The sequence below is a fragment of the Vigna angularis genome, chromosome 7 (assembly GCF_016808095.1).
Source record: "Vigna angularis cultivar LongXiaoDou No.4 chromosome 7, ASM1680809v1, whole genome shotgun sequence".
Classification (NCBI taxonomy): Eukaryota; Viridiplantae; Streptophyta; class Magnoliopsida; order Fabales; family Fabaceae; genus Vigna; species Vigna angularis.
This window is the reverse complement of record NC_068976.1, coordinates 17,497,516-17,512,657: the sequence shown is the minus strand read 5'-3', so window position 1 is coordinate 17,512,657 and position 15,142 is coordinate 17,497,516. Positions and strand designations below refer to the sequence as shown.

The window sequence follows — 15,142 nt, the reverse complement described above, 5'->3', positions numbered from 1 at the left end:
GATAAACACTTGAAGTTTGTTGTCTCTCTCCATTTGAGACAAATGCTTCCTTAATTTGTGATAGAAGTGTTAACATGAGAAGAAGCAAAAAAGCTTGGAACATTCATGTTCATTTTCTGAAGAATAGAATTCACCACAAGCTGATAAGCTCTCTCGGTCGGATGAGCAAAATCCCAGAAAATGTAAGTGGAAGGATTTGGACATATATCCAGAAGGTTACACAGCCCTGAAACTCCAAATGGAGCAGTCCCACAACACGCTTCACCGGCGTCTGTAAACCCTGAAATAATAATCATAACGTAAACGTTACCACTGTTAATTAATATGAACTAATCTTGAATTACTGAATCAAGTTGTGTAGAAAATAACCTGATGCCTGTGGATTATTAATAATACTAAGAAAAGGATTATAAACATCGACGAATCTAATGTCATAATTTGGAAGACTGGCTTTGAGAGAATCAACTGCTGCTGATAACTGCCCATTGAATGTCTGTGCTTCCATGTTCGCAAGTTCTGCACAAAATCTCAATGGCCCTCCACCTGTTGTTCTACCTCCAGGTAAGCATCCCAGTGGCAATGTGCTTAACACCCACACTTTTCGTACTCCAAGATCATATAGACTCTTCAAGTTCATACACACATTCTCATGTTAATTCTAACCAAACATGACAAGTCTAAATTCAAGATATGTTAGAAAATTATGAGTAGAAGGGAGAGGTGGCAATGGAACCTTGTAGAAGTTTGTAGCGAGGGAAATTAAATAAGAGACATATTGAGGGAAAGGACGTGTGGTGGCAAGAAGGAAAGAATAGGTGAAGGCAACGTCGTTGTTGCCGGCAGAAACAAGGAAAATGCTGTTGGCTAGGATCTCACTCGCACGTTGTTGTCCGACAACTGCTGTCAGCTTTCCTATGTATTCTTTGAACATCGCCAGTTGGGCTGGCGTTGTTATAACTCCCTGATCTCACGCATAATAAAACATGGAAAAACATAACTTTTGTCCGAAGCAAACAACCTAAAATGCAGTGAAAGTGTAATATATTACCTGTACTTTAGAAGTGAGATCATCAAGCCCAGAACCACCAGAAGCAAAGGAAACCCCAGTGATGAGGTCTTGAGGAGTCAAGGTGGTGCTAAGATATGCTGGCACTGTTTCTTTTACTCCCAATGCAGATGCTGCATACACAATATTCAATTCATATCATGAACCATTTTGGATTTGTTATCGATCTCAACAGTAAAAGCAAAAACCAACATGCATGCATGCATGCGCGTTCATAATCTCGTTACCTATCAAATCTGTGGGATTTCTTCCATTGCAGAATCTTCCTGTAGGTACTCCTCCAGGGAAATCCTTTCCATAGGGTGGAAAATTACACTTGCTCATCGTTTGAAGATTGTTATTGTTTCCTGTATCAAGAATCGAGTCTCCGAATGAAAACAATGCTGGAACTACTGGTTTAGTAGCTACTGCCCTGGGAAATCTCAGAGCAAAGAAAACGAACACAATTGATACTGCTCTCTCCCAAAATAACTGTTCCATTTTGCTTTCTCAATGGTTTTCTTGCAAGGTTGTGTGGTATTTATAGATAGTCACTGATGCAATAATGTAGATGGATATTGAGTATTCCGCGTACATCTCATTTAATAGAAATTCAATCGGTACATCCTGTTAATGTATATTAATAAACAAATAAATCAATATAGATATAATTTAAAAGTTAGGACATAATTTTCACACAGTGCAGCATGTAAATTTAATATTTAATAAATAGACATAAATTTTCAGGATTGCATTTTAATTATAGAATATGTTCTATTTTTTTTTCTAAATAGGGGAAATACTACTACAAACATAAAAACAAGAAATTGAATTGTGTTGTGTTTTTTTTTAATTATAATTTAAAGTTCTTTCTTACGATAAAAGAAAGTTTGAAAACAAATAGAGGAAATAGAAAAGAAAGTATCGATTTTATCTTTTGAGAGTACGTGTTCTTATGACAAACCATATACGATGACATTGAGGTTTACGAGTTTTTTTTTTTTTTTTTAAGTTATTTTTCTTGTTCTAATAATAGGTTGAAGTCATCTGTCTTGTATACCGAGCTCCAAACAAACTTTAAATTGTTTTGCTATCTAAACCTTTTTTCCTTCATTCCTTTAGACGGTGCAATAAGTTACTTGCAAAAGAAACTTCGATGTTTAAGTCAGTAGATGATCATGCGGTAAACAAAGTTAATTATCGATAATATAAATACAATTACCTACCTCATTACCTTATAACCTATATTTATAGGTTTCAGAATGGACTTTTAATTAGTATCGACCTAATTACGGCCAATCAGTTGATAAACATATTTTACATGTAGACATACTTTAATTGAGTTTAATCATCATTAGGGAAATTATCATTCCATCAGTTCCCTCAACTAATGGAAGTCTAGTTTCTAGGTGAATTGCTTAAGGATGTTGGGACTAACCACCGAGTCAACGGTTGACCGGACAATCATCCGATACACATGCCCCAAAGCCCGAGCCTAGGGTAGCTGGTGAAAGAGTTTGTGATTGAACGTGCAATAGTGGTCGCTCGATTTGGTGGGTATCAGTGGCATCTAAGGTCGTTCGTTCTCCATCGTTTAAGAATATCTGAATAATTGGCCAAAGATGACAGTTAGAAAAAGGGCACGTAACACTTTATGGTTCGTGACTAAGAGAATCCACAGGGTCGCGTATCCTGGACTATTGGATTTAGCTTGATCCAACGGTCGATATCGCTCGAGAGGAGGGGAGTTGGTTCACTATAAATAGGGGTGGGCTTTCCCTTTCATTTTCACCATTTTCCTCAACCTTCTTTGCCAATCGAGCGTTCATCTTCTTTTCAGGTAATAATGTTGATCGTTAACTTGTCTTCGTCTTAGAAGTCTTCAAGAAGGGGAGGCCAAGGATACGATGATGATGCCTCGACTTGTCAGTGTTGGGATCTATCTCCTCTTCCATCCTTGAGTCAATGAGTGGGATGAGGGTTCGATTGACAATGCGACTAATGTAGATAAGAATAAGGTCGCTCGTACTAGGATTGAGAGTTTATTTTCGGGAGCATGGAGATTGACGCGACAAATGAAGGAGTGGAGCTCGCCCAAACTCTTCCTGTTATCACTATCTATAATTGGGTGTCTTACGACGTGGGTGAGTTCATGACTTGCTTCCGAATGAAGATGGACTTGGAGTGGTGGACCAAACGGAGTTGGCTTTTAAAGATTCTGGTAATAGTCCTCTCATTAAGTTGATGGTGTGTCAGGAGAACGAGCGAGTGTACCATGGGAAGGGAGGCAACCATGATGGCCTTTTCTTCATGTATGTCTTCTCGTTCAATGAGATCTACGTGCACCTTCTCTTCGATGACTTTCACATGGGTGTGCTGAAGGAGATGAACATAACGCCTTCGCAACTTCACCCAAACAGTTAGGCTTTCATACAAGCGTTCATGATAGTTTGCGTTACAACCTCACCCCTACTCGAGCCACCTTTCTCTATCCATTTTTCTTTTATAAGATAATTTTAATTTTTAAAAATTAGTTAATTATTCCTCCTACACCATATTATATACCAAGAGTTCAAGAACATAGGAAGCCTAAAATAAAGTTAAGAATAAGGTCTTTTATTTAAACTTCATTTTTTTAGGTGTTTTTGATACAAAATTATCTATTAAATTGTTGTAATTAATTTTATTTAACATTTTTTTTCATTAGATAATAAGGTTAATTTGTTTAATCTTTGTTGAAACGTTATTTATCTTAAATAATTTTTTATTATATTTAGCTTTGAAAAACTCATTTTGACATAAACAATTGATACTCGAATGGTTAACATTATTTTATAAATTATATATGCATTTAAAAAATAATATGCTTTTTTTATAAAATTAAGAATGTCAATTGGTTTATCATTTTTCAAACCTATAAAAGTGTCGAAGGTTAAAACTCACGAGTCAACCAAGTTTTAAAAAATTACAAATTTCAATGTGGATCAAAATTAAACCCGACCTACTACGAATTCGGCTTACCTAAGTTGAACCTTGATGAGTTGGGTTGGCTCACCAACCCACTCATAAATTTTAAATTATATTAAAAAAAATGAAAACCCTAAACCTAAATGTTTTCACTTTTTTTTATTTGAAGCGGTGCAAAATGTTATGGATTTATCCATTTAAAACTCTAATATTATAGATGAATAAGTGACAACAATGATTTGATGTTAGATAATAATTTTTATTTTATATTTTTTGTGCTTTTAGATTGTATTTAGAGTTTAAAATGATTTTGAATTGTATTTTTTTAATTTTAAATTGTACCAGTAATTTAATATCATTTTAGATTGTATTTGCATTAAACTTTATTTAGATTTCAATTAGAAAAAAAATTATTTTTTTAATTGAAGGAAAAAAATTATAAATAAGTGAGCTACCCATTTAACCCACTAATTTGTGGTGGATCCAACCAGGTTCAATTTTTTTAGGCTCACTAATAAGCTGATTTTCATTGACTGACTAAGTGACCAATCCAAGCTGGGTTGGGTCGAGAGACCCCTTTTTACAACAATAGCTATAATTTTTCTTTAAGATAATAATATTGAAGTGTCATGTGAAGGGTCATGTTTGTAGGTTTATTAATCATTATGCTGAAATCAATCTATGCACATTCTTTTCACATTGTTATTCAATTCCAACTAGTGCTTATTGTTTATTTCAATAGAGATTTCATCTTCATTATCTACGTATTAAACTCTAACTTAATTAATAGTTCTGCAATTTAATCCAATCAAAAATTTCAATTCTTTATTAAAATATATGAAAAAAAACTCTCAAAACTCATAAATCAGAAAATAATGAAAAAAAAATCCAACAAAATAAATGTTTTAATAATTCTAATACAAATTCAACAAATTGACTAAATACAGTAACAAAACAGATGAAAAGAAAAAGATATTAACTAGAAGATAAAAGATGAGTACAAGTAAAATGATATTCAAAGAGTGAATCTATTAACACTTTCAAAAGAATAACTTTAGAATATTAAAAAAGAAAAGAGAACGAAGGAGTTCAATAAATAAAAAGTCACATAAATAAAAAATAATATAGAAATAAAAATTAATTATAAAAGAATAAATATAACTAGTCACTATTTTATTTCTTAAATAAATATATCCTTTTTTAACTCGTTTTAATTAACTTTTTTTCTTAAATTTTGTTGTTAGTCTATTATTTTCAATGTTTAATTAATTTTAATATTTCAAAAATAATATGGCATCATAATATAATTTATTCACAAATCTGAAACTTATAAATACTAAAACAATATGCTTACATCAAAAGTTAATCCTAATGCAATTATATATTTATAAACATTCATTATTATTTTTCACCAGAATAAATAAATAAATAATATATTTTACAACTTAGAATACAAATTAACAAATAAGAAATTATCCATTCATGCATGAATTAATCAACTGTCCTAATATTCGCCGTGTATTAAACAAATATCTAAAATAATTTTTTTTATGGTCAAAATCTACTAACTTAAAATTTTAATCCCAATCGAATTAATATATTTATAAACATTTATTATACTTTTTAATCACATAAATTAATTATTACACATTTTAGAATACCAAGAAACAAATAAAAAATATTTATTAATAAACTCATGAATAAAATATGTAACATTTTAAAATATAGTATACAACTATATAATAGTTATTATACATTTTAACAAGACAAGAAATATAAAGTTATTTATATTCATCTAACATAACTATAAAGTCCACTTCATATCTATTACAACTAATCCAAAACTATAAATATCTTTAAGTCTAAAAATATTATGCATATGCTACTCCATCTAGGATCTTTCCAAGGTAAAGCCCCTAGACTAGGACCTTTCATTATTCTCATCACATGCCTCACTTCCCTCTACTTGAAAATGAACGACTATTAGAATGTCAGGATGAACTCCAAGATTGAGTTTCTCATATTCATACTTATACTACTTGAAACTACACACATGAATTCCATCTTAGAATTCATTTCACAACTTTGAAATCATTTGAAACCATATTCATATATTCCTCCACTTGCACATTGTATAACATCATTTAAAAACATTAATCATACTTTAAAAGATCATAAACAACTAAACAAGTCACTTAAAAACAAAAAATATAAGTACATTAACCTACAGAGTGGCGCCCAAGCGCCCAAAAACTAGCGCTCAAGTGCCAACATAGAGGTAGTGCCTAGGCGTTGGGAAACTGGTGCTCAACGCTCTGGCTTTGGCCCCTAGAATGGGGGTGCTCAAGAGCTATTAGCAAAACTACACTCTTCTTAGATCACTTTGCACCCTTATCCCACAACTTTGAATGTTCCTTAAGACCATCTAAACACTCATAAACACTTAAAATCTGATCCATAACTCCAAATGACTATCCAAAACCAAATTCCTACCTTAAATCATACCAAACTCACTTATATTACTTGTAACACTCAAATGTTGCAAATAATGGCTTGAACAAGTCCTAATGGACTTAACAGCAAACTTCCAACCATCACATCCCTAGAATACTTAATTTAAAATATCACTTGTCAAAACCCTAAAATTAGCTCCAAATCATCCTAAACTCTACCTATCAACCATTAAACACATGTTTCCACCCTTCTCAAGGTTCTAAACAGTTCCAAAGTACTCACAAACAGACTTAAACAATCCATTTTATACTAGAATTACTTCCTTCATATTTTCACTTATCAAAACCACTAAAACACCATGGTAGCCACACTATAATGTCTACCAATCAATCCTACACCACATATAAGTTAACTTTCATCATGAACAAGGTATTAATGACTTAACCAAATATCATACAACACAAATTCTTATCGTAAACCATGATTTCAGAAAATGGTCTCTTAAACCTCAAATTTTATACCAAAAACCTACTTCTTCTTTCACTCAATACCATTCAACAATCTTTAATAGTTTCACAACTTATAATACAACCCAATTACCATTATAACTCATCATAACCATTTTAAACTTCAGCATAATAATCACATATCAACTTTCACACAATTTCATAATAATTTCAACCAACTCAACATACTAAAATTCACAACTCAATCAAATAATACTTTTCAAGCACAACACATAATCATCATTCATTCATGAAATTAAATCTGTTTAACAAACAACCTAGAAGTAAACTAGCTTTCCATATCTTAGAAAACTCTTACACCTCTACGAACTCCCAATTGTTGCTTCCATTATAAGGAACTCTATAAAAGCCTACAAATCACCAATTGGTGATTGGAGACAAATCTTAGAACTTCAATTGGATCAAGAATCAAGGAAGAGAAGTTCTTGACACATGCAAAAACAAATTTTCTTTGCATGATCATGAACCGAAAAAATAAAAAAAAAAGAGTAAAAGTTTACTTGCTCTAAACAGATAACTGATCAAGTAGATAGATAGACCTTATCGTAAGGATCTCCTAAACACCTGATCGTCAAATATATGACTTAGGAGTTATAAATCTTTATAAAGATGATAGAGAGTTTTTTAGGTAATGAGACGAATTTATGAAATTCTATTTATATTATCGATTTATTTTAAAATAAAATACTCGATCACATTATTTTAACACATCTATCTACTCTAATACTTTATTTCCTATGTTCTTAAAAAATATTGTAATATTCACTCTAAGAATACATCTATAATTTTATCTAATTGTTATTTTCATACATCTATAGTTTTATCTAATTATTATTTTCACACAAAAACTCATATATATAATGATAATTTTTTAAATTTTCTATCACTACAAAAATAACAACAATACAAATTATAATTTTATTTAAATGTATACTTTTGAAAGTAAAAGTGTTATAAACATTTAGTATGCTTTAATAAATAATAATACACAAATAAACAAATATAAAATATTATTAAGAAACCCATATATAACTATCCTAATATTCACTTATCTCCAACTTTATCTAAAGATTATTTTTATGAAAGTAATATATATATATATATATATATATATATATATATATATATCTTTAAAGAAAGATAAAGATAAATTAAAATTGTAATATTGTTTTAACAATATAAAGGTGAAGAATGATGAAAGAAAGAAATAGGGTTAGTTGAATATTGAGGGATAAAAAAGGAGAGAGAACAGTGAGAAACGCAGGGAGAGAGATCAGAGTTGTTTATGCTAAGAGGGTTCTTCCCAACCTAAGATCCGTTTCCCATTTCATTTTCCAGAAAAACCCTAACTCTTATTTTATTTCAATTTCAAACTTTTCACTTTCTGTATTCTAATTATCGAATTGCTTTATTTTTTTCACCCTTCTCTTCCTTCACTCGTTAATAGCTTTTTCACTCTGAAAATAAAAAAAGCAAAACAAAACTAGAAACCCTAATCAATGGTTACCACTGTCAAATCTCCCCATCATCACTCCTCTCCCCCGCAGATGCAGTCTGCCGATATCAACAGTCCCAAGTTCCCGCGAAAAAATCTTCCCTCGCCGTGGGCTCAGGTTGTTCGCGGCGGAGAGCTGGAATCAGCACCTGGCATCCACCAATCGCCGCCATCAACGTCATCCTCCTCCTCATCACTGATTACGGACCAGGCCCTCTCGTCTGACTGTTCTCCCAAGGTCGTTCCCCCGTCGCCGCAGATGGACAATTCTAACACGGTTGGTGTTGCCGATACCTCTGATGTCGCCGAGGACAATGCTGATCGTTCTAAGAAACCCGTTTGGAATAAGCCCTCAAACGGCGTCGTCGAGACTGGACCTGTAATGGGCGCTGAATCGTGGCCCTCATTGTCTGCATCCACCAAAGGTTCTGCCAAATTGCCAGCTGAATCTTCCTCCGAGACCGTTGCTGATGGATCACTCTCAACTTCTCAGGTTTGGTTCAAAAACATTCTCTAATTCTCTGCTTACTTCTTTTTTTTTTTTCTTTTTTTTTTAATTCTGTTTTGTTTGTTCAAATGCCGTGCGTTGTAATTCTGTTTCCTTTTTCTTTTTTAAATGAAAATATTGCAAGAATAATACCCAACTATAGAATTCTGTCTATGTATAATGCTTCCAATCTACATGAATCTATGACCACAAAAGCCTATATATTATTTTTCATGTATCAAAGAGAGTATGTGTGTCTTGGTGAAGAAGGATTTAAAATCCATATTAATTATGGTAAATGGTGGGTACTGGTTGTTTTCTCTTGGAATGACCCTTTCTGTTATGTTGTAGGTGCCAATGACTTCACAGGCTCCTCAGAAACCCTCTAATACTAATCCAAAAGCCAATCCTGCAACAAACTATAATGTGCCTGTTAGACAAAGATCGATGAAGCGGTTAGGTGGCGGTGGCATTGTGTCTGGTCCTTCCCAGAGCAACTTCTCCAATCCTCCTCCACCACCGCCACCGCCACCTTTTCCTGTATACCATCTCCCACCAGTTAGCTATGGTATGGTACCAGTGGTACCTGAGCCTGCTTCAAGAGATCATTACCGGAACAGTAATTGGGACCCAAGGTCAATGATGGGGGGTTTTGTGCCTGGGATGAATGAATATCGTGGTTCATCTCAGAGGAGTTATTTTGGGCATAATCCCCGAGGAGATGGTTCCTATCATAATAGCTATGGTAGCAGGCATGATCAAGATCGCCGAAATTATGGGAATACTAGAGACACTTTTGTACCTCAACCAAGGATGCCTCCAAGAGGATTACTGAGGCACCCACCTCCCAGCCCTGCTGCTTTTGTGGGCCATCAGCCCATTGGACCATTTGCTAACCCCATGGGTTTTTCTGGTTTGTCTTTCTTCTTTCCATCATTTGTCTTGGTATAAAATAAAACACATAGTAATGTTTTTCTTCTGTTCTTGTTTTAGAGTTTTATTACTATCAGCCAGTAACAATGGACCAGTTTACTGGTATGCCTTATTTCACGCCCAGCCCCCCTCCTACAACATTCTTTCCAGCTGCTGACTCTGCTCTCTCCAATATGATACAACGCCAAATTGAATATTACTTTAGGTAATTTTGATCTTTGTTTATTATTTAGACGGTTAGTAAATCTTCATTCATTCTCAATTTGTTTTTTGCAGTGACGCTAATTTAGTGAGGGATGGGTTTTTAAGGTCCAAAATGGATGAACAGGGTTGGGTTCCTGTTACTTTGATAGCTGACTTCCCTCGAGTAAGTTTATTAAATCACTGTATCTTTTGTGTAGAGCTTTCTAATGTTATATTTCTTTGTTGTATGATTGAGTAGCGGTAACAATTCTGTAGCAGTTTATTTTGTCTTGTTTTCTTAAGATTATTTTGGTTGAGGATTTTCTTTACGCAATCTATTTGGCATCACTGTTTCGGTACACTTTTGCTTATAAATGAATACTTTAACTATGTCTCTTACCTGGAAAGATGAATTTTTCAGTTTGTTTGTAAAACCACACATACCTTAAACGCATCTTTGATTGTTTATTGTGCGATCCAAGTGAAATGTCCTATCATTCATACTGATTATTAATATCTCAAAGAAAATAAACTTTTCTTAGGGATCATCAGTATGGTTCTAAAATCACTAAAACAAGAAACATAACTTTGATTGTATATACTGTGATCTAAGTTAAATCTTTTGTAATTCATCATACTGATTCTCAAAGAATGTAAACTTTTCTTAGTGATCATCGGCATGTTTGTAAAATCACACAAACCGAAACTGGTATGTAGTGTGATCTATAAGTAAAATCTCCTATCATTCATAGGATTGTGGGGTCAGTGATTTTTTTTCTGATTTGGCGCGTTGAACCCTCCAAAACGGCCAAGATCATTGGTTGTAGGATCTTTCTTCCTTTGGATCACGAATTGAAAATGTTTAGTATTTATTATCAACTGATCAGTTGTATGACATGCTATCAAGGGTGACAAGTGATGAAATTAGATTTTCTGAAAAGTCTCCTGTCTACTGTTGTATTCGTTCTCGTATTCTGTTATATTAATTATTGTTGATATTTTTTCCTTGAACTTGTTTGTTTTTGTGAGTTCATATATTTTAAGTAGGATATGAGAGAGCAAAGGTTGTGGAATGTGATTAGAGACATATTGTTCTGCACATTACCCATGTTTGAGTGGAGTTGAGAGGAAAATGGAATGAAATCTTTATTATTTACTGACTAACAATTTTCTTATTTGAGAAATTCTTATAAGAAAATGAAAGATTATTGTGTAACATTTGATATCATGATTACTTAGCACTTTAGGTTTGTTTTTACTCTATGTACTGTCCTTTCGCAGGTTAAAAGTCTTACAACCAATGTTCAGTTGATCTTGGATTCTATGAGAACTTCCACGATAGTGGAAGTGCTGGTAAGTTCTCATGATAGTACTTTTTGTGTCAATGCTTTGAATTTAATGTATTTAAATTTATTTTGTTCTAACTGCAGGGTGACAAGTTGAGAAGACAGAATGAATGGATGAGATGGGTGTCCTCTGCTATTACACGGTCTGGATCTACTTCTACTTCATCGTCTCCCCGTGGGTCAAGATACAATAACTTGACAACTAATTTTCAAGCTATCACCCTGGAAGAAACAACAGTCCTGTAGTCTGGCTCAACTCTCCTATGCAAGTACCGGTTCAACTGTATTTAAATAATCTGCTCAAACCAGATTTCTTAACCTTTTTGGAAGCACGTGGTCTTAGGTTATTTTCATTTTTTTGGAGGTGATGGGAATGGAGACTGTGGTAGTTGATTGATTCTTTCAACAGTCTCGATTTTGATAGTAATTTTGAGTGAAGTAGAGGAAGGAAATAAGAGTCATTCACATTTGTTATGGTAAAGGAGGAAAAGAAGAAGAGAAGAACTAATTAGAAAATAAAAGAGAAAAACTAATTAGAAAAAAGAACTTTAAATTTTGATTGAGGCTGATTTATGGAGGTTATTGGTTTGTATAGCTTATATTTGATTTGATGAATATTTCCATTTTTTTTAATGATTTATGGTAGATGGTGTAAATAATGTCTCTTTTTTGTAGCGTCTTTATTGGTTCTAAGTGCATCTTCATTGCAGGTTTTATGAGTAATGTGAATAAAAAATTAGTATTGATGACAAGACATAATCTCTACCCTTTTAAAAAACTTATCAGTTGGATGAGCGAAATCCCAGAAAATATCAGTGGCAGCATTTGGACAGAGACTGAAAAAGGCAGAATCTGGTCAGAAAAAACAGGCACATGTTGAAAATAAACAATATCAAGCAGAGTTTTTTTAGAATTTTTTACGAAAAAATAGGATACATTAGAACCATCACTAATTTGTATTTTAGTAGCTATAGATATTTATTGATAACAGATGTATTTACGTTTAAACCTTTTAAAATAATAATAATAAACAAAAATATTATAGTATACACAATAATACGAAATAAAAACATTACAATGTAATATAAACAAAGCCTACAATTTTAAAATCCAGTATTAACATGTAATAAACTAATTCTCATTCTTAATATTTTGTTGCAAGGCTCCTTTTAATTAATGAAATAAATTACAAACATAATTGATATAAACTAATGCATTTTAATAAAACAATAAGAATTTCTTTTTGAGCAACTAGGCAACATAGGAGTGCATGGTGATTTCAAACACGATGAACTTTTCTTCCTTGTTAGAAACGTTGCGGAAATACGATTTTTGTTTGAGATAGGTTTTGAATATATGGCGTCTAACTTGGTTTGTAATCTAACAGCACAACATAAATGTATTTTATGATCATCTGTGAACCACAATCATAGTTCAAATCATTTAATAGGTTATTAGTAAACTTAACTGATCGAAAAGTAAACCGGTCAATCATAAATCAAAACATATTAATCTTAATATTGATCAACTTAAAGATAGAATATGATTATCTATAATTGGACCATGATTAGGTCAACACTAATTAAAAGTGCACATTGAAATCTATAAATAGAGGTTTGATGAAAGAAGATGGTGATTTTGCATTTACTGCACCATTAATTCTTATATGCCAAAGTTGAGTTGACTTTGGAATTATAGTGTCTTATGTAAGTATTTTTCGAACGATTTGGACTATCAGCTCGATCTAGTACTTGGACTTCAAGACAACATTCGAACTTTGGATGACACACCACAACATATATCGTTGATCTCGATCTCATACTCAAAACAATAGCCAAATTTTATAGTATTTTGATCAATTTTATATGGTTGATTTGAATATAAAAGAAAATAGGTTATAGAAGGTGACGTGGGTAGCTATGATTAAAAGAATATGGGATCATAGAAATTTCATTGTATTTAAAAACAGGTAAAGGGATGGTGATGAAATGTTTGAGATAACACATTTAATAGTTGGGAGATGGTTGAGAAAAAAAATATCAATGACAATTTTTTTTATCCTTTGATTAGTGTCTATGTCAAAAAGCATGTATTAAATCTGGTCTACATTAGTTCAGTGAGATAAAAACAAGGGTCTCATAGGCTATAATGTTATTATCATTCTAATTCCTTATTGTCATCACATATGTTATGTATTATTACTTTACTCTAAAAAAGAAAAAAAAATTATCTCTTGCTAACTCTAGTGGAAAGAATGATTTATAGAACTTTGTTAGATCTCAATTTTTTTACAAATCTATTGTATGATAGATATAAAATGTTAGATCTATCTTGATAGAAGATAACTTTAACATATAATTGTTTAAATATGTTTTTTTTTAATATTTTGGATCTGCAAATATCATAAGATATATCTCATTTGTGTTTTGTGTTAGAAGAGTTTAAGTGTTGTTGGTAGGTTTTGTAAGTTGAAAAGAAGATATAGTTTTTATCTCCTTTTATTTTTATTGGTATTGTTATTTTGTAAGTTTTGTAATGAAAAGAAGATATAGTATTTATCTCCTTTATTTTTATTGGTATTGTTATTATAGATATGTTAACTTCCCAGCAATTATTTTCCCATCTTAAATTTTACTTCTCTCATTTCATAAACTTTTGCCACTTATTATCCTTTTACCCTTTTCTTAACTTTGATTTACATTCGCTCCAGTGTTAATTATATACAATTTCTTGATTTATACACTTTCAATCATTTCAAATTAATCAAAATTACCCATATTTAAGGACATTTAAGTCCAAGTTATAGAATTTATGATTGTCGAATTTTTTTTGTAAAATTTACCTTATAATGAGTGATTTAGGAGAGGAATCTCCGACGGCTTAGAGACAAAATTGGTGGCTGCTAGTAAAGATGACAAATGAAGGCTGTCTTCAATATAGGAAACATAACCATGCACTCCTTTAATACGATAAATTTCATTATTTAAATTAATCAAATCAATCGCACTGTATGTATTATTTATTTACCTTTCATATTATATTATATTCATATATTATTTTAAATCTAAATCTATATCTATATCTAAATAAAAAATATTAAATTGAATAAAATGAAAAATTAAATAATATATATAAAAATTACAATGAATTTTAAGGTTTTATATTAAAGGTGATATGAGATCCTCACTCATATATCCGAAGTTGTAAAAACTTTATGTTAAAGATAGTATTATATGTCATATATGACTTATACTTTAGATAAATGTTTTACATAAGGGATGATTTAAACTTTTTATATACACAACTCATCTTTTTCAAAACTATTATCGTAAAAAAAATTAACACATATAACATTTATTTATTACATTTTTTTCTCTGAACATAATATTATTATTGAAGTAACTTTTTTTTAAAATTCAAACTAATGATGTTTATATGTTTCTTTAAAGATTTCTTATTTTTTGAGATTAATGGAAGAATGTTATATAATTTAGGGATTAAAATGATATTTTACTCACTGATTTCAAAATTCCAATTATTCATAATTGTTGTTTCTGTGCAGTATTTTTATGTTCTTTTAATTATTTTCATATTGAGAAAAAATATTTAAAAAATAAGTTCTAGGCATAAAATTTGTTTTTTTTTTGTTTCAAACAATTTATTCTATTTTATTATTTAATTGAAATTAATTATCTTAAATTTATT

The 15,142-nt window shown here is 31.5% G+C and overlaps 2 protein-coding genes across 2 annotated transcripts; one reads left to right on the top strand and one right to left on the bottom strand.

Annotated features, from left to right (window-relative positions):
• Positions 1–50: 50 nt before the first annotated feature.
• Positions 51–1,546, bottom strand: LOC108337028 (GDSL esterase/lipase At1g23500). The gene is made up of 5 exons (XM_017573466.1): positions 1,294–1,546; positions 1,049–1,179; positions 734–961; positions 370–625; positions 51–280 (listed from the first exon to the last, which is right to left on the bottom strand). The coding sequence occupies exons 1-5, from the start codon at positions 1,544–1,546 to the stop codon at positions 51–53; spliced, it is 1,098 nt and encodes a 365-aa protein (XP_017428955.1).
• A 6,663-nt stretch (positions 1,547–8,209) lies between these two features.
• Positions 8,210–12,093, top strand: LOC108336207 (la-related protein 1C). Its single transcript, XM_017572559.2, has 6 exons — positions 8,210–8,981; positions 9,327–9,888; positions 9,969–10,113; positions 10,185–10,275; positions 11,373–11,444; positions 11,522–12,093. The coding sequence occupies exons 1-6, from the start codon at positions 8,493–8,495 to the stop codon at positions 11,681–11,683; spliced, it is 1,521 nt and encodes a 506-aa protein (XP_017428048.1). The 5' UTR covers positions 8,210–8,492; the 3' UTR covers positions 11,684–12,093.
• Positions 12,094–15,142: the final 3,049 nt, after the last annotated feature.

Excerpts from the sequence above, each read along its gene's own strand:
- LOC108337028 (XM_017573466.1), bottom strand. The coding sequence starts at position 1,546 with ATGGAACAGTTATTTTGGGAGAGAGCAGTATCAATTGTGTTCGTTTTC. Across the intron at positions 1,180-1,293 it reads AAATCCCACAGATTTGATAG|CATCTGCATTGGGAGTAAAA; the intron begins GTAACGAGATTA and ends TTGTGTATGCAG. Across the intron at positions 281-369 it reads TAATAATCCACAGGCATCAG|GGTTTACAGACGCCGGTGAA; the intron begins GTTATTTTCTAC and ends TTATTATTTCAG.
- LOC108336207 (XM_017572559.2), top strand. The coding sequence starts at position 8,493 with ATGGTTACCACTGTCAAATCTCCCCATCATCACTCCTCTCCCCCGCAG. Across the intron at positions 8,982-9,326 it reads GATCACTCTCAACTTCTCAG|GTGCCAATGACTTCACAGGC; the intron begins GTTTGGTTCAAA and ends GTTATGTTGTAG. Across the intron at positions 10,276-11,372 it reads TGATAGCTGACTTCCCTCGA|GTTAAAAGTCTTACAACCAA; the intron begins GTAAGTTTATTA and ends GTCCTTTCGCAG.